A 22,899-nucleotide genomic window follows, 5' to 3' on the forward strand; every position below is an offset into this window, starting at 1 on the left:
AAGGTCATAAGCTTGATCTGTAACCAGAACATCACAACTATACGAGATGTGCATTAGTCTTTAAGTAACTACAACCATCATGGTTCCTTTGACATGTCAATCATTCAAAAAAAATACTTTTTTTTCAGACATTATTAATTCAGTATGATTTATTTAATTCTAAGTAAGTCACCTTCTGATGTATAAATAGTCTACTAAAACAGAAAACAAATATAGCTTTCAAACTAAAATGTGGACATTTATTTTGTAAAATTATCTAAATCAGTGGTGATTGCCATTATTTGATGTAAGTTATTGCTTTATGTTTGGCTCATACAGCACATTATCATCAGGGAATCTATACGAGTAGAAAACTCCAAGTAGATGTCATTTGTTGGTAAATTTAACTTAATGCAGTTCATGTTTGAGGAATTTTTGTCAATATTTAAAACTTATCATAGAACAGAAATAGTACTGGTGAATGTTTCCAACAGATTCTAATTTGTTAATGTAAATGATAAATTTCCTTCTTTTTACCGTGGAGAACCACAGGGTTTGGTGCTTGGACCACTACTTTTCACTTTATGATTTCATAAGGCAATATTAGTACATAGGATGGGATAAATTTTCATTGTGTCATTGATGATACTCAGCAAAGACGGCCAATATGTCACTTTAGCATTCTTAACTGTGGCGCAAATGAGACCAGAGAAAATAGCATAATGGTTTGTTGTCCATTTAGAAACTCAGTCAGCAATAATAAAGTCACACAGAAAACTTGAGAAGCAGATTCGAGCCAGCTTTACCAGCTGGTGCCGCTCTTATCTGAAGGCACAGTGGATGTGTCACTGGATGATGAAATCTGGCTGCATCATTCATACACTTGACATTGTTGTTCTCATCTTGGTCTGTTGAGAGGTCTGAGCTTTGTTTTGATGTGTGAAATGTGTGTAATAAAAAAAGGTTTGCTAACAACAGCACAGAGCTCTTTTTTTTGTTTGTTTTACAATTTATTTTTTGAAAGTACTTCTAAATTTTGTGACTGATAAATTTTTACATTTAAATTTACAACAGTTCATTAGTAAATACGAGTAAGCTAATAACTATGTTTTTTACACTGATTTTTTTCTTTACAACTTAGGTAAAACTGAATTATGCTGCTACATTTCCCCGAACATGACTGACTAAAATACAAGAGAAAAAAGTAGAAGAATATTTTATTAATACACCCAGTAATTAATCAAATAACATGAATTCTTTGTACTCTGTCATAACCTCTAACCTCATTTCAGTAGCTTCTTTCCCCTTTATATTCCCTGTGTTACACTCAGCTTTCAGTTCAGTTTGGTTGAAGAGGGATTATTCTTTAATGTATTTAATGTTAGTTAATGTTCTTGCACACATGCACTCACATTTTCACGTTCTAAGACTGCTTTGCTAAGATCATTTTGTTCAAGTGGGGCTTTATTCATACTCTTTATTCATGCTCTTCAGAGCACTCTGTAATACACACCTCTCTTCCAGAGCATACAGAGGCACACAGTTGCACACACACACACACGCACACACATGCTCTTAGATCACTTAGCTGGTGTGAACATGGGAGTCGACAGAGGAAAGGGAGCTGTCCAACACAGCTAGAGTTTATGTTCACAGGAGCCGTCTGTCTGTTCTGCCGCGACAGGAATTCATAGGGACCAAATTACATTAAAAAGATGGATATAAAACTTTAATGGAATGATAAAAAGGAAAGGAGGAAGCGTGGGTCTCTCTCTCTTTATCTGTTCTGTCATTAGTCCACTCTTCTGTTCTTTCCGCTTTTTTCCTCAGTTCCTCATTATTCTACTTTTTCTACATTTTCACCTTTACTTTTTACCCCATTTCCAACCTTATTTATTTCTTCCACTTTTGTAAGAACAGAAAAACTAATTCTGTCCTCAAAAGCAAAAGGACACATTTGCAGAAAGAACTGAAAATAAAATACATAAAAGGATCCCTGTTAGTAAAATTATTCACTGTCAACATACATTTTATCTTAATGTAGAATGATGTACAATCTAGGTGTATAAGCTAAAATCTACGTTTATTTCCAAAACTAGATCAGGTTGGGCAGATCTCTTCCAGCAGGAGCAAAATCCCAAAGAAACAACCATGTGTTTGTTTAGATCTGATGTGAATGTTACATGAACATGCGTGTAAATGTGTGCGTAAAACTTTCTGTATATGCAAGGTGTGTACCTATTTTATATTTGTACGAGAAATTTCAGGTGAACTGACACACCAATCAGATATCAAGCTCTTAGCATCAATGTTTTTTAAATAAAAGGACATTATTTGAAAAATGTTCTTTTTTCTCTCTCAGGCTTGGTAATATAACAAAAAGATTATTAGAAAAAAAAAATCACATATCAAAGTCAAACAAACAAACAAAAAAATCAGTCTGGATATCCAGGGGTCTATCTTGCCAAATATCACTTTGTTGTTGTTTAACTGTACATTTTCACATTTAAATGATTTGGGTTGTCGGACTCAGATTTGTAAAATTCTTTGTGTTTTTGTCTGCTTTAGGCAATAAGGAGTTGGGATATTTGAAAAAGAAAAAGCGCTATTGGCCATCTAGATTTATTAATAAAGTTCACATCCCAAAAAACCCCCACATGATTTCACTTTCACCTTAATACAGTTATATAGACAGAACAACAGAAGTAGTGTAACTTTACAATTGCTGAGTTGGACAATATGTGATAAAAGCTCATCGTATTTAAGAGTTTGTGTGAATATAAATGTGTTTGTGTGTGTAGGTGTGTGTGTGTTTGTGTGTGTTTGCTGGAGGGAAATCAATTCTGCATAACAATGAGCAAAGCACAGGGCTGTAATTTAATGCATCCTAAATGTCTGCAGTTGTGTGTGTCTGAATGGGTGTGTGCATGCATCACGAAGCTGGTACTCACGGAATGCATGTAGATATGTGTGCATGTTTTGCATGCATTCCTGTGTGTGTACATACACATGTATCAATGTATGCAAAACTCAACAGCTTAATGATAATGTATGTGATAATAGTGTGGTTCTAATTAATTTATAACTTTGCACTGAGGAGGCTGTTCCAGTGGCTAATATGATTCTATTACAGCAATTAGCCCACAATGACACTGGCTAGGTCACTCACACACAGACACACACCTTACAGTATGCAGCTCTAACCCTGCCAGTGAGCTTCAACCAGTCCTGTCTGTCCACATGCTTCCATCACTTATTTTTCTAAGCATTCTGTTTGTCACTATGGCCATTTCTTGCACAAGGGAAGTAAAACACAACGCTAGGCCATAAAAAGTGAAGAAATTGGGTAAATGCTCTGCTTTTAACACATGATAATTCATCACATCATTGATATGAAGACGTAGACGTGCATTTTTTAGTGTGCACAATACCATGTCAACAGAGAAGGTTATGGCAGTGTGTCTTGAAATAAATGGAAGCTACTTTTGTCATGGTTTGGCAAAAGGGGACATAATTCCAAAAAAGCATATAATTAAAAAAAAGCAAAAAAATCTTACTGCTAAATGTAAAAACACAACATCTACACCAGTTTCATCATCTGAACCAAAAACACAATACTTAGCATACCTAGAAAATGAAGGCACAAAAGAAGACCTACAAATGTGTGAATATGTGTGGTCCAAATGTACATAAACGATTTAAAAAGCATTGTTGCAATTTTCACGTTAATTAATAAAAAGACTAACTGGTTACTAGTATTTCTTGATGCTGTTACATATTGTCTGGCCCAAGTTTTGCTGCCTGTCCATATAGTGTTATATTTTGACAGAAGCTTTGCCTGTATTGCTGCTTTTTGTTCACATTGCTCTTTTTTAAGTTACCTGTTGCTATGAATCACTGCTAACAGGTGACCAGCAGACTGGCAGCATGTGTATTTATTTGCATTCACTTCTTAGTAATAACAGAGGGAAATTCTTCATATGCATATTTGAGTACTTACTGTCCTCTGCAGTGCGCAGGGTTGCCCACGGGCTGGTTGTCTGCCCATGAGCATGTGACACCACCACTCTGAACAGGTAGTACGTGTAAGGTGACAAACCCTCGACGTAGTAGGAAAAAGTGTCGGTTGCATTTTCCAAAAGTCTAGGTGTGGACGGACAAAAACACAAACATACAATTTGAATCTGGTCAAAATGAAATGTGTTACTGAGCAGTAAAAAGGGAGAGTTTTCAAAAAGCTCTAGATTGAACGAGTTTTACAGTTAATTATTGCAAACGGAAGTAGAGATGCATAAATGCTAACCAGCCATTTTGTTTTTTTAGGTTAAAGTTTGCATGGAATGGCTTCACAGAGAAAATCTTCTTTAGTGTTTGCTTTATACCTTTTCCAAGCTAATACATTTTTTAACAAGTTACTTGTGCACTTTTGGTTTATCCAGGTAAGTTTTAAAATTGCGCAATACTATAAAAATGGCACAACAAGTTTCAAATGGTCACTTAGCAGAATCCGTGTTTCACAAATGTGCAATATTTCTGCAACTTATCAGTTTATTCTCACATCACATAGCTGACCCCATGTCATATAATCTTACAAAAGAATCTAGGACAAAGTAAAAGAATATTGTCATAAATGAGACACCGTTGACCATTTAGCATCAGATGGATAGAGGGGATGAATGAATGAATAAATCAGGTAACAATGAGATTTCCATAGCAGAGGAGGAGGAGGGCATGACTGTCTGATATATAATACATGTAGCTAGTCATTTATTTATTACCACAGAATGAGAGCCTCCTCTTCTTGGATTAAATTGCAATTTGTTGTCAGGAAGCATGTAATGAATACATATCAGATGCACACCTTTTCTCTCTCTTTATTTCACCACAATTTCTCAACATGGCCCACCAACCTTCCCTGTGTTTTTTGTCTTTTTGACTCTCCCCATGTCTTTTGTTTTCCTCATGGCCTGTAATACTCGTGTGGTACATTCAGCTGTGGTGAATAATGTCCCTTTTCAGATTCACATGTAAATGCGTAAGTATATATTCAGATTTTTAAGTAGATACGTTTGAGTTTGTGCCTGCCATTTTCTTACACTAATTTATTGTCACAAATTACTGTAACAACTTTGATGCCTTTTGTTTGTTTCTTTCTTTTTTGTGTAGGCCTACCTGTGACTCAACCCGTTTTAAAAAAGGAAACACTTGCACATCAGAAAATACTCAGGAGAACTCTTGGCATACTTGTCCACTTGTTTAACTACCGTGCATCTCAAGTTCTTTCTTACCTTATGACAGGTCTCTGTGGAGATGTTCTCATTTGCAAGCTGTACTGAAGTGGGCCTGGTGCATTAGAGTTGATAGGAGTGGACCAGGACACATTTACACTTGTGTTGGTTGAATGGGCTAAAGTTGGAGGTGACAAACCATCTGGGGCTATAAAATAAGATAATGACAGCAAACAGACCATGGGGTGGAATATAAAAAACATCACGAAAAAAATAACCAAACAACAAACTATTCTAAGTGGTCTCCTTGCTTCATTGTTATGATTGGGATTTTAAAATATCAAAAATAACACCAGAATGTACAATTATCCTAGCTTAGAGTGATATAAAAAGACAAAGGGGAATAAGAAAACAGGGTGTAGGTGTGAGTAGCTAGATGTAGATAAAACCAGTCATGATTTGTGGTTTTGGTTTAGTTTCCCATTTCTTTAACAACCAAGACAACCAAAAGCCCTTCAGAAACAACCAAAATAAAACCAAATCATCTCTTACTTTCCTACATCACACATAACCAAAAACAGTTTTATATTAAATACTGTGACTGCTTTTCTAACTGAAAAACCTAGTCATTGTTAGTGTTAAAAAAAATCTGTAAAAGCATCATGTTTAACTATGAAGAAGCACTTCTTAACAACAGAGAAGATGCAATAAGAGAAAGATGATAACAGAGATAAGAACAACAAACAAGGAGAAAATCAGTGACCACATTGTTGATGGTAAAAAAAAGAGAGCACGTCCTCTGATGTATAAAGTGACCCTTCAATCAAAGACCGCTCTCTTTCTGTTACAATGAGACTGATTGCTGAAGACGTCTTATTCCTGCAGACAACTGTCAAAAACAAACCCCACATGCACTAAAAATGTAGCAAAAGCCCTTTCAATATTAAAAAAACCAACAAAAGAAAAGCTAAAGCTCAGAAAAATAAATGATTACTTTAAGGTTTGTATCTTCATAAACATATATACATTAAAAACTTTTATAAGAGGTTAATTAAATGGGCGACACATTTTTTAAATGAAGATATCAGCTACATTTTGTGCTGGCTTAATTTTCTATACAAGTATATTAAACTCAGTTATTGTTATTTTTTTAAGCAGTTAAAAAAAACTGCACTACAGTCAGATTCGGTATCCAAGTTGATACTCGATATGTAGATGAAAAGCATTATTGCTGTTTTGCGAGCCAAATTCCTTTTTTAGTTCGGGTTGTTCTTTTTTAACAAAGACGTTAAACTTGTTTTTACAGCTGAAAAAGATATTTCTAACATTTACCTTGGTTCAAATATCTAGATTTTACTTTTTAGGAAAGATCAAGCTGAAGCTGTAGATGAGCTAAATGTTCATTCCCAGAGTGTGCTCGGCTTTAATTCATGAAAAGATTCATCCTCCCTCTCTCTCTCTCTCTTTCTCTAACATGCACACACACACACACACACACACTCACACACACACACACACAGAGATATGCAGGCGTAAAACACAAAAATCACAGATACATACACACCGTTGCTGCGCCTGTGTCTTTCTCATGCTGTGTTAGCAGGTACAATATCAGAGGTGTCACTAATCGTTTTAAACTATGCACTTTTATGTTCACTTCTTTCTCTCTGCTCTCCTCCTACTCTGCTCTTCTGTCTCTTGCTCCGCTAGCTTCTCTCTGTTCTTTCACAGAACAAGGACGCATCAAGACAGTTTGCCTTAAAGAAGTCTAAAGAGATGCCAGAGGCACAGAGGTAAAAAGGGAGATGGAAAGAGAGGAAACGTCTGGTATTTAAAATTTATACTTTCTTATGCCTTTGTTTTGAACTTGAACAGCAGAACTTTTCTAAGTCTGTCTTTTGTTGTTTTTTGACTAAGACATAGGTGTGTGGAAGTATATAGATTCAATACTTCCAGCAACAATTGCTAAAGTTTGCTCTTACATATTTATAAATTACGGCTTGGTTAGCGTCACCTCATGACTTTTGACAACAAAAATGACGAGCTCGTATGAATGTTAGCTGATATCAGAACATGACATAAACAAGTTGTATCCCTTGTGCTTTGAGTTAGAAATGAATCTGAAAGTACAGCTATTTAATTAAACAAAAAGAGGTTTGAATTTGTCTCAACTGAAACTCATATTCTCAGGAGATACTACTATCATAGTTTGCCTGTTTATTCTTTAAATAAATGCGTAACAATGAATAAACATTTCCACATTTCTTTTTGTCCAACTTAAAGTGTGTGTGTACCTGCTGGAGGTGTAGTGACATTAAACGGCAGGCTCTCAACACAACCCTGTGTGTTACACCCTCTGATCCAGAAGCTGTAATTTGTGTAAGGCTGTAGTTTGGTCACAGACAACCAGGTGCCTGTTGCTCTTCCTCCATCCAACACACCGTCACCATCTAATGAACAACAACAAAAAACAAACAACACACACAAACAAAACCTGAAAATCAGAGCCGTCTATATCAGGTGAGGTGAAAACTTTGCAACATTGTGCACCGGTTATTTTTTACACAATAAAGACAGACAAAACACAGCACATACTACATGAACAGGAAAAGACAAACATGAGAGTTCATGAGACACAAATGAAGACTGATATTAACAGAGAGATGAAAAAAGAGGTATGCATATTTAGATTGTGGAAAGATGAGCAACAAAAAGTGATTGGGAAATAAAACACTGTAAACTGATCCAATATTTCTACGGTTTCTCTCTCTCACACATACACAGAGACACACGCTCACACACAAATCAGTTCTGTATAAACTGATAAAAGTAGTTTGCATCAAATACACAGGTGGTTTTGTGCAACACTATCTCCCTCTTATCCTCCTCTCCTCTCATTTTCATGGTTCCTCCTCTGTGAGAAACAAATCAAAGTCACTGTCCATGTGTGTATACGAGACGGAAAGAAACAGATTTAGTGAATATGCACAAGTTAAAGTATCACTGTGTGTGTGTGCGCGCAGGTACACGCTGTTCAAAATCCTTCATACTCTTGTTTTTCCATATCCAATTCTTTTGTTTTGTTGGCCATTCCCACACTGTTTCTGTTTTTATATTACATACCGGTTTTACATGCGTCTATGGAAATATAAGCTCCTCATCACCCCCTTTTATTTACTACAGTTCTTTTATTATATACTTGTTATTGGTGCCTGTCTTTGTTCTTTCTTTCCATGGTTTTGCTCTACGTTCGAAGATCATCTCCAATCTAAAGTCTCAGGCAACATCAAAATATCTCATCTTTTCCATAGCAGTCTTGTTTGATTACCTCTTCTCTCACTTTCCCATTTCATGCCCGACTTTCAGTAAAGTTTGCTTTGTTGGTTGTGTGTGTGTGAGTGTGTGTGTGTGTGTGTGTGTGTGTGCATAAGTGCATGTACTTATGAGTCGATCTCTATCCATATCCTTGCACTCTACTCATTTCTGTAAAAGTGTTTTTTTATTTTTATTTTTTATTTCAAAAAACCCACTTGGTGCTCTTGAAATTGGCAATAAAAATTACTGTGCTCTCAGGAAAACAGTGGCAGGTATTTCAACATATCCACATAGTTGGTTGCAGCACTTACAAGGACCAGATGGCACAGGTGGTGTTATTTGCAGCATACAAATCAAAACCTCATCCAAAGAACAATTTATCTGTGGTAAGCAGCCGATTAAAAGATAACTTTTTCACGTCAGTTCGAAGAATAAACAAAGAAATTCTACCAAACAGACACAAAAGTAAAATTAAAATAATGATACTACAGTATCTGTAAGTAGATCTTAAAGATTAGAAGTTTATTTAAAGGTAAAATTTGAGCATGGAGTTTTAAATTAAAGTGGTGACAGTCAGGTGTGACTGGGTGCCCTGTTTAGTATGATGGCAGCTCAGTATGGGAGTGTTTAAATCTTTTTGGGCAGGATGTTGCAAAGTACTTTATACATTGGTTAAAAGACTGTACATATTGTGGGAATTGATCATTAATCTTTGAGCTAAAATATATATTTTTTGAGGAAATAAAGTCACTTTGTATAAAGACATCTTCCAAATGAAAATGTTAAACAATGCATTTAAATGTTATGAAGGGATTCCAAACTGTCAAACGTCTCCGTGCTTCACTGTGTGAGAAAGAGAAAAGAGAGACAGAGACAGGAAAGCTGCATGTGTCACCTTTGCTTCTGTAGTACAGTGTGTAGCTGACGTTCCCATTTGCCCTCGGAGGGGCTGTCCAGCGGGCTCGCACAGATCTGGAGCTCTGATTGGTCAGCTCCAGCAGCATAGGGCCTTCAGGGGCCATCTCTAATGTACGCATCTCCACCTATTTAGATTAAAAAGAAAGGGACACGTGGACATATGAAAAGAACAAATGTGGATTACAAGAAATGACACATACTTTATGTTAATTTAAATCTAAAGTATTTTATTTAGCATAAATAAAAACAATTATAAGAAAATCCTCCTTTCATTGATTAAGGTCATAATCATGATGACACTGCAATTCATCAATAGATGATTCACGATGAACCAAAAAAAACTATAAAATGAAACAGACTTGCACCCCTGACCTGAAATAAATCTATCTTTTATCCTTATTTTGCTGCAAAATTCCTTCACAGCAATTTGCTTTTCCTGTCATCATAACTGTGTTCTTTCTGCAATTTTCTCTGCTGCTCTGTGCAACCCTTCCACCTCATCTCTCACTAATCTTTGACCATTTATTCAGTCCACATTATTTACATCTTTTATCCCTAAATTATTCCTCTACGCCAACCTATTCCCCCCAATCACTTGTTGACCCCTTTTTCTTCAGCTCACCCTTTCCCATCATCGGCCTCTCATTGTTTTCTGCACTGTCAGCTGTTTCTCTGGGCGTTTAACAAAACACAGTGTCTGTATTGGAAATATGCCCCAAAATCTGGCCTGTCGTCAGAAACGTCGTTGAGAACGGAGTGGCATTTCCTACCAAATGTCACTGTCCCCACGTAGCCCTCGTTATTGAGTCGAGAGAATCGATCACCTTTATGACTCCAAGTGACACACTTCACACACTGACATGCACCCGCAGCACACATACTTAGTCTATATATCTGAGTAGACTCACTCACATGGATATCTACGTTTCTTTTCCCAATTTGTATTAACTCATTCATTTCACTAAGTGAAGACAGATTATACACTCAGAGGATTTTATATAGTGTCTACTTCCTCAAATACCAAACACTGATTGGTAGCACTTTATAAACACAAACAAACAAAAATACAGTTTATGCTCTTAAATTAAAAATCCAAACATTGCAATGACATACAAAGCAAAAAAGAAAGTATTCTGCAATTTTAGGAACAAAGTGGGTTTACCGGGAACAGATTTACTGACCATGGGTCCTTTGCCACAGCCCCGTGCGGTGCAGGCCTGCAGCCTGATAACATGTTCGCTCCACGGAGACAATCGCTCCACCACAAAGAACCTCTGGGAGGAACTGGAGTTTAAAATAAGAACTCCATCCAGCCAGAGGCCATAACTAGTTATTACACCTGTAAAAAGAGGACATGAAATGCACAAGAAATAAAAATAAAAACATGTAATAAATATCTTTAACTCAAACTTTTGACGATGCTGTAAGCCTGGCTATTTTACTTTTTTTAGTCAGGCTGCTTGTGTTTAAACGAGTTTGAGTGTTTATTATTTCAAAAGAGATTTGTTGTACACAGTGTATAATGTATAATCATAAAAAATAGATAAGACTGGCTTCTTGTTAAGAAACATCTCTGACAAAATTGTATTTGTCTTATTTTATTGTTTAATAATATTAATATACAAAGGACTACACATAAATGTCAGGACACCTAATTAGAATTAATCATTTGTATATCTTTACAGTAAATTTAAAACTGATCTTTTTTTTAGATACATTGGTCATTTTTGGCATCATTTTTAGTTGTTGTCCATCTACTTTTTTCCTGGTTGCTTTGACTGTGTCCAGATCGTGATAAGTGACAACCACAAAGTAAGCTTCGCAGTGTTGCAGTGCACTCTGGTTCACTGTATTACAATGCAAATGAAAACTGACTTAGAAGCTCAGGGCCTGCCAGTCAGTGTGTCCTACAGATGAAAACAGCACTGAAATGACAATTGTAACCATAGGCGTTACAAGGATGAAGGCTCTGAGAAGGACAGTGGTACATGAATGAAGATGTGCACACACAAATGAGGGCGCAAATAGGTGTGGACACACAAACACATCCACGGACGCACACATATGAAAATGACACATATACAGCCGAAAAATATACAAATCCATCTAGATAGAAACTCACTCCTGTCCATACACTCGTACTTCCTCACACATACACCAACACAGGCACAATAATTACATGACATTACACCCGCCTAATAATAAAAAAAAATGAAACAGTACGGTGCCAAATGTGCTTTTCCTTAATAAAAATGCATACAAGGGGCTCAAAAGATCAGTGCTAAGAACTAAGAGTCTATTCTGCTTTAATCATGTGTGGGTTTTATTATTGCTCAATGCAGATATACACACCTATCAGGAAAATGAAGACACAAAAACCCCACGGACGCAAGTTATCTGGGAAGCTCTTAATGTGTCCAATCACATGCGTGTGCTTGTGTGTATGTGTGTGTGTGTGTGTGTGTGTGAATAAGCCCATATCAGTATAGGCTGTAATAAAGACAGGTTGGGAAATGAAGCAGCGAATGCATAACAGGCTTATTTCCCCTCTTTGTCTGCGTGTTGCCCTGACTTAATCCCCGAGAGGATTATCCCCCACAAATCCCTGCGGAATTGGGGAGAAANGGGGGGGGGGGGGGGGGGGGGGGGGCAGAGGGAAAATAACACAGGATCTCCTTCTGTAACCCATCACCATCATCATCGTTATTGTTGTCATTCATTTATTTAAGAAATGAGTAATTGAAAAAAATAGGGACTGAGTAGTTCTCCTTTTATTTTAAGCAAAAATAAAGAATTTATGCATGAGATATTAAGGTGATTATTATTAAGTGTTTCCTTTGTTATACATTTCTGTCATCAGAGGAGAAAACCTTTAAGTAATTTATCCAGGCTAATATAAGAACACATCACAGGGTTTATGGAGCAAAATGCACTTATGTGGCATTAAGCGTAAAACACACGACTCACATCACACACATACGTTACAGAACTACACATACACAACACGCATGACAGTAACATTTGATAATTTGTGGCACAGTGTTTTATGTTGAGAGTCTGTTTAATGGGCTGGGAGATCCTCTTATAGTTTTTAGAGCTTATTTAATTTGACTTAGTGGGATATGCTATATGCCTGCTAATATAGTCTTTTATAATTTATTGTGGTGTTTTCAGTCCAGTGTGTGGGAGATAATTTCACTTTTTAGTAGTTTCTGGAGTAAATAACTTAAATGAATTTTATTCAGCCTCAGAAAGAACACTGAATTTCTCTATTTTTGTGTAACAAAGAGTTTTGACAGTTTCTGTTTCGCATAACATTTTGACCTGCATCAATGACTGTTTAAAGGCAACATCTTATGGTGAAGAAAGGCAGAGGATGTCAGAAACTGGATGTCATATAGATGTGACAAATGTCCCCACGGAGCTCAAACCACCGAGTTAAATATTAGAAAAATGTCAGGTTTGCATTTAAACTTTATTTGAATGTGGGAATATAAAAACATAATGCACACTTTGAAAGAAAGTGGTGGTGCAGAAGGTATTTTTTCTTACTAATACTACAGACAGCCCAATATGAACTGTTTAAAGAACACATTTGGCATTTTTCCACTAAAACATTGTTATAAAGTGAGTCCTTACACAACATTCTCTTCTTCTGACAATGTCCAGATTCTAAATAAACAAGATAAATGAAACACATAAAAGCCTATGTTTTGTACCCAGTGAAAGGTCTAATAAACTTGTTGACCACATATGAGATTTGCAAGTAAACTATACATATAAGAATAGTAAAAAGTGAGATACAAAGTCAGACACTGTGAAGGTATGTGCTTCCTGGCTGCAGTTCTCTCTTCAGTCAAAAGGGAGCACTTTTCATCCACTTAAAGGAGCTCGGTAAAGCTCAGTCGTCTCGCGCTCAGTCTCTGTTAATCCTAATCTCGAACAGTTTGTTTTCCTAACCCCTCTCTGTCTCATTCTCTCTCATTTTTAGTTTAATATTCCCTTTATTTGAAGTTCCTTTTTGTTCCCTTATTTTCTTTTACCTCAGTTGTTTTTAGTTCTATCTCACCTGGTTTCTCCCACACAGACAGAACTACTCATCCTGTTTTAGGCGTTCCACTACTTTTTGGTCTCCTTTATTTCCTATCTTTTCACTGCATCCAAACAATAAAACACATTTAAAAAGATGATGCTATGTGAATGATCGACAGCCTGAGTGTGTCCGCATTTGGCTCAAGTTTGATGTTACTCCGAATCACGCTGTTCAGAAATGTTCCTGTGCACTGGACTGTGCCTGTGTGTGTGTGTGATCTCACCATTTGGAGTGTCAGGAGAAGTCCAGCTCACGTTAAGTGCATGTGGGGACAAAGGGATGACCAGCGGTGCAGGGATGTTCTCCGGTGTGCTCTCCTCAGTCTGAACCTGGCTCAGAGGGCTTAAGGTGCACCCACCACCTGTGCAAGCCTTTTCCACACACACATTCATATGCACACACAAATAAAGGAAATGAAAAAAAAATGTAATGGCCCAAATCAAAATTAATAATAAAAACATTTAAAAATGAAGGCATAAGGGTCTCACAGCAACTCTGACGGTGTAAGACGTCCCAGGTGTTAGGTTCCGAAGTGTGTGATCTTCAAAAAGTTCTGAGTTGTTATAGGCTAGCACAGGTTCTGCACCGTCATGTGACAGGAAGATGGAGTAGAATTCCAAGACACCATTTATCTGAGAAGGACGTGACCACCTGGAAAGGCACAGAAGCAACAGCGGAGACTAAAAACAAATTCAACCCGTGCACCACTTCAATCTTCTCTTTCTGTAAGACCTTTCATGTGCATTTTATCGAAAATAGTCCCACCCTATTTAATTTGTAACTCAATTGCCCAGGTAATTTTTAGACTGAATTGAAAAAATGTTTTATTTGAAAAGTAATCTGTATCTGAAGGTATCAAAATTACAGTAATTCAGTAAGATAATGTATTTCATTTCATACTATTTTTACTTTGTTCCATTTATTTTTTTTGTCAAACCACAACTTGTAGCACAAGTATGACAGTGGAGCAAAAATCTGAAATAGTAGTATCTTATATCAAATCAAACTATATCTACAAAACTCAAACATTTTACCCACGAAGCAATTCGTAAATAATTAAATATTTTGCACATGATGGCAACACCATCAATGAGACCATTAGGACAAGAATGATCAAAATGTGTATGTGTGTTTCTGAGTTAAAAAAATGCACAAAGTAATACGAATTCTTAGTTTTTTAACCATTATAATACATGATAGCTTTTTTAACAGAATCTTTATCAAAAGTAAGGAGTATAATTTTATGAGAATGCTTCATTTTGTTTAATTAAGATATAACTTTCACTGTAATATCTGTCTTATGAATAGAAATCAACAATCTACTGAACCTGATCGCCTAAATTTATTGGCTGTCCCTATAAACATGACCTGACTGTGTTCATTCAATCAGACATTCATTTATTTTGCTGTATTTTCTAAGTAATAAAGGGTCCAGATATTTCTACCATTCCCACTGTGTGGCCCAACCTTCCAGACATGGAGGAGAAAGGAGGGCATTTTAAAAAGTGATAAATTCCATTCTTGGTTCCTCCTATTAAAATTCAGTATTTGAATGACTGATGAGAGTCTGTTACCACACAATTAGCCCCTGTGGCAAACATGTCACATTTATTATAAAATTTACATGCTGCTGATTGGCAGTGTGATGCATGTCCATTTTTGAGAAACTGAATCAAAGGGGGGTTGTAATAATCTGTATCATAACTCACAGTGGGGTAATAATTTCCCCAAAACCCTTAGCTTTAAAAGTGCATTCAAAACCCTGAGTGAAACCTGAGCCAGCCTCTTTCTCAGGAGGGTAAATGTAAACCACACATACTCTATAAAGCAGATATGAAACTGCACAACTGCATCTTTACTTTCTTATGTTGCTCCTTTGTTCTCAAAGTTGCATATTTAACAACCAAATCAATGCCATCAAATAATTACTGAAAATGCACTAACATTGTACGTACAAACCTCTTTGATTCCTACAAAAAGTTGAACCGAATCACAGAATTTGAACAGTAGGAGATGGAAAGTTGTGGTCTAAAGAATGGGGGTTTTCCTTAACAATAATAAGTGGTTTTTGAACTTCACAATGATGTTCATAAGGAACCTGAAAAGCCAGGTAATGGTCTTTACAGTATGTGGTCTGTTTAGGTGTTCAGCTGACTGAAACCATAAGAACATGTGATGACCGCTTACAATCACTCACATCAAAAACAGAAAGGACAGCCAGAGTTAGTCTATCACTTTAGCAAACTCTTCTGCAAGCAAACATTATCAAAAGCAAGTTATGACCTCATCAAAAACTTTGTTATTGTGTGTGCAGAATCAGATGCTTAACTTAAGAAAAGCTGAGTATCTGTTAAGTTTTCAAAGAAGTGTCTGCATTGAAGCAACATTTGGAGGCTTTTTTGCATTTGTTGTAAAAGATCAACAGATATAAGAAGTTGCAGCATCCAGAACGCCATCAGTAAGTAACTAATGTAAGCTATGAAATAATTCTGACATGTAGTGTACATGTTGTACATGTGTGAAGGACTTATTTTACAAAACAAAAACTTTTATTTATTCTTGTAAAATACACACACAGGTATTTTATTTTAATAAAATAACATTTCTATATCTAAATGGATGTTAATCTATTTATTAGAGCTTTTTTCATCCACCGCTTGATGACATGTTTAAGGTGGAAAACAACAATAAAAACAAAACCAAATTCAAAACATACTAAAAAAAGAGAAAATTTAGGGAAAACAATCCAAAAAATGTAATTGGACCCTTCACACAAGATTCAGATATGGAATAAAAGCCTGAGCAACATAAATGTTCAGATTTTTCTCACAGTTGCAGTAGAGTGGTATTGATCAAGTATGATCTCTCAACCTCAGCCTATTACTAATGTGCTAACAAGGCAATACAAAGCCTTCCCACACCTGCTGAGTACATTGTTCAAAAATCATTTCAAAGGCTCAAAAAAAAGCCAGCTTCACAGACAGGAACACTAATAAATGCTACACTGAACGATATATTTGTCTTTATGTCACCTGTCTACATATGCACAACACAGATAACAGTACGTGTGTGTGAGCATGTTTGCTTGTTTGAGTGCTTACTCCACAAATATAGTCCGAGAGTCCAGCAGGGTAAGGGTTGGTGCACGCAGGGGTCCAGGAGGCAGCTGAGAGGTCAGAGCTGTAACTTGTGAACTGTTGGTGCAACCCACTAAAGTGCATGCACTCAGTGCCAGGAAGTGGGTGGAGTACACATCAAGACCTGCGCCACAAACACACACACTAAAAGTTAGAGTATAAAGCAGAGCAGTGCAACCATAACAGAACCTTGAATTAACTGATGGTAATTTTAGATTCATTGAAGTCTCCAAATATCCTCTGTCCACCTTGTTCTTACTTCTGGTGCTGTTACATGACTGCTGTCTCTCTTTCTGAGCATATCTTGTTTCAGAACTATTTGCCATCTGCCTCACTGTTGCAATCTCACTCTGTTACACAATCTATTCTTGCACATACCATATAATTACTACGTCCATAATCCCTCCGATCTCTGTGAACATCAGACACTCTGTATTAATAACCCAGCATGGATGATATGTGCTCTCATCCCTTCATTAACTTACAGAGACACACACACTTTTGAACAGTGTTCATTTAAAATCAAAATAACTTATAATCTACTCTACCCATATAAAATGATGTATTGGATAACTCTCCAGCAAATGTACTTGCAAATGAGCTTGTGTACATCTCTGCTAACTATGTATTTGTATATATTGCTTAGAATAAGTCTTTTACGTCTGCTTGTGTGTGTGTGCGCGCGTGTGTGTATTCATTTTCCATCACTGTAGTCTCATTGGTGCGACATGTGTTTCACACCTTCTTTAGGTCTCTTCAATGAAAGCTTTCAGACCAGACTGTGTGTATGGATGTGCACTAATGTTTAGTTTTCTTTGTTTCTCTGCTGCTTCATTTTCATGTGTGTTTAGCTTTCTTTTTCAAAGTGCTATTCCCTTGGTAAGGACTGAGACACTCTTTTCTCTTTCAAATGCTAATCCTTCCCAATTCATTTCGCTTTTTTACACTTTCCCCCCTTTTCCTTTACACTGACGCCCCGTCTCTCAAGCACACACAAACACACACTCTTCCCCCTCGTTACCAGTGATGTTGTGTTGTTGTTTTTTCCCTCTGTAGGCCAGTTTGTTGTTGTGAAAGAGGAGGTACTCTGTAATGTCTCCATTGGGCCTATCATTGGAACAAAAAAGTGGAATGAGGGCAATATTATTTTATTATGTGCTGCATATGCTATTTCATTCCAAAACTATAAACTTTAATCAAGGCCTGCTCATTCAGCATTGTGTTTATGTTCAATTAGGTTTGCAAAATAAAGTGTAGTTACTTCACTTCTATTTTTGTGAATGATCTGACAGATAAACAGGTCAGAGGAGAATGTTTTATGCAGGACACACAATATTAAAAAAAGATCTAGGACAAAAGATTAAGTTCTTGTTTACATGTTCTATATAAACAACATCAGAAACCAGTCTGAACTTGAGGTTTGGATGTGAGAGAAAAGTTGAACAGTTGAGATTACCTTCCTGGTGATTCCCAGGTTACAAAGAGAGCTGTGGGGGATGAAACAGCTGATGGAGGAGAAACACCTTCTGGAGCTGAAATTGTAGGAAAATCAAAGTGTACACAGCATATTGAGCAACAAATACAGTGGTCAGCATAAGAAAATAGAAGACAAATTCCCTAATCCCTTTCGGTGTACGTGTTAAAAGGAACCAGGTCTCACTCATTTACAGATATTTATATCTTTCTTTTTTATTCTGTGAGTGAAGCCGTGCAAGTTTACAACACATTCCACTTAATGTACAGTGAAATGGCACTTTAGGTAGTTACCTAGATCATCTACTGTCACAAACAAGTCAGACACAATAAATACTACTAATAATTTAATGAATATCAAACTATAACAACTATAAACAAAACAACAATTTTTTCCCTCAAATAAACTTTATCTGTAATAGGGAATAAACCCATTATGTTGGACAGCGACATGACTTTAGATTACTTTTTTAAACTTGCAGACCTGTAGATAAAATAAAATCTTGAAATCCTATTAGTCTTGATCTAGTAAACAGAAGCAAATAAAATGTGCTGATATGTGAGTAAAAATAGGTTGATCATTGTTTGAGGCAAAAAAAGAGTTTTTAATAGATTCTCTCTAAAGTCTCACTGACATGTTTCAGTGTCTTAACTGTGCTCAGTGAGAATCAATACAGTAATCTGTTTTTTTCCCTTTAACTTCAGATTGATTTTTGCCGTCTCTGTACTGACCCCTGCCGTCACATTATCTCCCCAACAAGGCCGTTAGTCCAACACAGATTAATGTAGCGACTAACACATGAAGAAAAATATTTCCTTTTCTCATTCGAGTGCTTCTTTGCCTTTACTCCTCCCGTCATGACTTCCCTGATAAGAAATATGCTCCACTGTGCTATCAGCTTGTCATTCATTCTCAACGTGCCTCCTTCTATTGCCATTTTCTGTCTTTCTCTATTCAGCCATCCCAATCATGCTCCCCTCCCTGGTGCTGCTGTTTTATTTCTGTCTTGTCCTCCTTTCTTTTCGTGCTGCTCTTTTTCTTTCCTCTAAAAAAAACAGAAGAATCTCACTGGGTGAGAATGTCTTTGTGTTATAAAAACCGTGTCTATTAGTCAAAATGAAAAACCAGTCATACATTAGTGATATGTACAAGGGACATGACAGTGTAAGGATGTGTGTGTGGGGTGTGTGTGTGTGTGTTTGTTACCTTCCTCTGGGGTTGTGAGGCTTGACCTTACATCATTATCATCACCACTGTCATTAATAAGACTCTCAGTGCAGCCAGCGGGACTACAGGCACTTACAGTGACAACGTATCGAGTGGATGGCGTGAGACCAGTCATCACATCTGAACAAGACAAAGTCAGAGAGGAGGAGAGCAAACAAAAGGATATTCAGTTCTGAATAAATATAAATTTAGAGACTGTTTCATACTCAGCTGTGAATGCCACAGACATACAGGCATGTAGCTAAAACTTTGAGAAATAATTATACTGCAAACAAAGTTTAAAATCTTTTGGGCAAATTATGACTTTTATCCTATAGTCTTTTCAACTTTTATGTAATCCCTTGAATGTGGCACATTTACCTGATATTTTATAACATATTCAACAAACTAAAACGTGTGAATTGGGTGTTTATGTTTTCCAAGTGTTGAATTTCAGTGCACTAGCTGTTCATATAAATTTTTAACAATGTTCAAAAGAAATATTTATTTTAGAAGAGGAATATGCTGCTGTAGATTCTCAGTCATCCAGGGCATGATACATCCAAAGAAGGTAGACAAAACAAAAACAACTGGACAATTTCTATCACAAAATAAAAATGCATCAAAACAAAATCAACAAGCAGTAAATCAACACAACAAAATATAACTTTTCAACCAAAGATTATAAGTTCAGAGGTTTTTTTTGTTTTTTTTTTTAACCTTTTTTCGGATTTAGAAGAGGAAGCTATCACTGGGTTCAAAAATAAAACAAATTTGTCAAACAGGTATATTCTTAAAACCGAGAAAACATTCAAAAAGCATCTTAAGTGGCTGATCGGAGAATTACTCCATGGTGAAGAAAAGCGAATTCACAGCTTCTCTCAAGGCGTGGCTGTAGGCATGTCACTGTCAGTCACCAATCAAGAGATGCCCTCATGAATGTGAAAGTCAAGGTTTATGTCAAGGTCCTAACCCTTATAACATTTATATAAAGCATTTTGCAGGCATCTATCACTACAACACTCAACAAGCATAAAAATATCTGTATCAGATACTGTCTGTCATTTAGGATGAAACTGTAAAGTGTAACTTTTTATTACTTTACCAAGGGACGTGGCTTGGTAATTTTATTATGCCTGACAACTTCAGACTGTGATCATTTTTTGGGAATTTATTCAGAAGCTCATCTGTTGATGACCTAATCTCCAGCACCTGTTGAAGTGTGACATTATTAGAAATGTTGCATAGAGGAATTCATATGCATGACTGAATTACTTAACGAGGTACTATAGATTTTTCTGAAGTGGGGTTGTGTGGAGCAGTTATGAATATCAGTATCTTACCTACAATAGACAGCAGCCAAAGTGATCTCAGTTTGTAGAATCAGAGAGAACTTCTTACGGCCAACAGCCAATCAGATCGGGGTCAAATTCAGAACAGATTTTAATCATCTAAAACAACTCAAACCTCAAACATGTTGTAGAAGTTCAACTGAGATTGTGCTGACTGCTATTTATTCCAGGTAAAATACCGACTACAGGTAACAACTCCACGGAAGACGTAGAAAAATGACCAATGTTGCTTTACAACTTTACTTTTTACCTGATGCAAACGAGCAGAAAAGACAAAACCAATAATGTATTGGGAATAGCTATTTGATATTTGCTGCCCTGTTCACAAAATAAACAGCAACAACTTTATAAGCCCTTTGATTTCATCTAACAGTGATTTACTTTTGCACAATTATCCACTTGAGATGCTGAAGTAAATGTCCAGCAATGCATCTTAAGCAAAGATGACCAGCATCTGGTGTTTCTGTGGGTTCCACGTTTAATGCAGTCACCAAGTGTCACCAAGTTTGTCCAACTACCTTTTGTTTGTGAAGCTTGAGGGATGATATAAAAAGGGCTCTGATTTTCAAACAGACAATGGATTTTTTTTGTTGAAATCCTAAACAAAAAACTCCATGCTCACAATTCAATCCCTTCTTGATCCAATACAACTCAGGTGGTACACAGACATAAGTGTCAAAGTTTGAACATAATTAAGTTCAAAGAGGTTATATTCCTTAAAGAGTCTTTTACAACAAAACTGTTTATACGGTTTTGTTACATTGTGTGCTTCTTAAGTTATCACAGTTTGTATGAACATGGCCTAATAATGCAGTTTAAATGCTGTACTTGTTTCTGTGCGCTACTGTTGCTAAGCAAACTTACTATGTTTGGCAAACACTGGTAGGCTCTTCTAATTGTGAGGCTTTCGTCGTCTCTCTGATGTTTTTTGTCCTAGCTGTCTTGGTCTCCTCTACACTTTTATGTATTTCCAAAGTCACTCTTACATCGGCTGATTTCTCTTCTACCCCCTTCTTGCCGTTTCTCTCCACCTTAGGTGTCCAATCATTCAGTACTTGTCTCTTTTTTCTCACTCTCTCACAATGTTGCCCATGTCTTTTAATTCAATTAGGGGCCAGGGCCCCACTCCACTGCCATTACACCGTCATTTGCTTTCTGTGTTTTTTAGCCATTGGTGTAATTCTACAGTCAAGTGTCGGGGCCATCATAAATTAAGAGGAAGCCTTATCAGAGTGGACTTAATGTCTGGCAAAGAGAGGGGGAGGGAATGAGGAGCAGCGGAAAAGACACTGGGAAAGACGGAGGCAAGGAGCTCATCATCATATTTGCCTAGAGACATGTTAGAGTGGATGAAAGCGGGGACGAATAGCAGGAGTGGACGCAGACATCGTCTTCATCATAAAAGACAAAGTGAGGAAAGATGGAAAAGTGAGCAACAGAAAAAGAGAGGAAAAAAAAGGATTGATGCCAGGGGTATGACATCATTGGGGTAGTCCTGAGCGTCTTGTTCTAAATGGAGACAGGCTCCTACAGCTGGAGGTTTGCCAAGGAGACATTAACAAGTTTAGCTGGGACAATGTGTGTGCGGGTGTGGGGGGTGGGGGGAATATATAGATGTGTTTGTGAGAGATGAGAAGAAAAGGGTAAAAAAGGTACTACGAATGTCTTTTCTTGTCCGTACCAGCGCACAAGAAGGTAGACAATTTAAGAATTTCAATAAATAAAATAAAGGCAGTATGGGACCGGGAAGACAGTAAACATTAGAAAAAAGATTCAGGAATGAGAAGGATTAAAAAAGAACTGAGCATAAGAAGGTGTTTTACAAATTTAAAACAACTTTTGTAAAACTATGTATGCATCTGTTTTACCTGTGAAATTTCCATTAGCCAGGTATGTGGCTTTGATAGGCGGTGTGTCAGGGTTGTCTCTGTTGTAGGCCTTTAGCTCATATCTGTCAATCAGTCCTCTGATTTCACCAGTGGGTGGCACCCAGCTCACCTTAATACTAAAGCCATTTATACTCTGCACTGATACAGGAGGTGGTACAGATGCAGGAGCTGCAAAAAGTCAGAGAGAAAGAAGAAAAACATTTCAACGTGAGAAAAGACTGTAAGGAAAAGATTGTTGAGAATCAAAAGGTCTAAAACGATTCAAATAAATATCAGAGGAACAAAAACAAAAACCATAGTGAATGCTA

The 22,899-nt window shown here is 36.8% G+C and overlaps 1 protein-coding gene across 1 annotated transcript in view; it reads right to left on the reverse strand.

Moving 5' to 3' along the window:
• Positions 1 to 22,899, reverse strand: part of ush2a (Usher syndrome 2A (autosomal recessive, mild)) — a 180,155-nt gene that overhangs the window by 80,159 nt on the left and 77,097 nt on the right. Inside the window, 12 exon segments of the mRNA XM_037980018.1 lie at positions 3,980 to 4,122; positions 5,268 to 5,415; positions 7,502 to 7,657; positions 9,418 to 9,565; positions 10,622 to 10,779; positions 13,757 to 13,904; positions 14,022 to 14,184; positions 16,635 to 16,794; positions 17,692 to 17,777; positions 18,127 to 18,202; positions 19,351 to 19,491; positions 22,571 to 22,759. Coding sequence (XP_037835946.1) covers positions 3,980 to 4,122; positions 5,268 to 5,415; positions 7,502 to 7,657; positions 9,418 to 9,565; positions 10,622 to 10,779; positions 13,757 to 13,904; positions 14,022 to 14,184; positions 16,635 to 16,794; positions 17,692 to 17,777; positions 18,127 to 18,202; positions 19,351 to 19,491; positions 22,571 to 22,759 — 1,716 coding nt within the window.

The sequence above is a fragment of the Kryptolebias marmoratus genome, linkage group LG15 (genome assembly GCF_001649575.2).
Source record: "Kryptolebias marmoratus isolate JLee-2015 linkage group LG15, ASM164957v2, whole genome shotgun sequence".
Taxonomy (NCBI): Eukaryota; Metazoa; Chordata; class Actinopteri; order Cyprinodontiformes; family Rivulidae; genus Kryptolebias; species Kryptolebias marmoratus.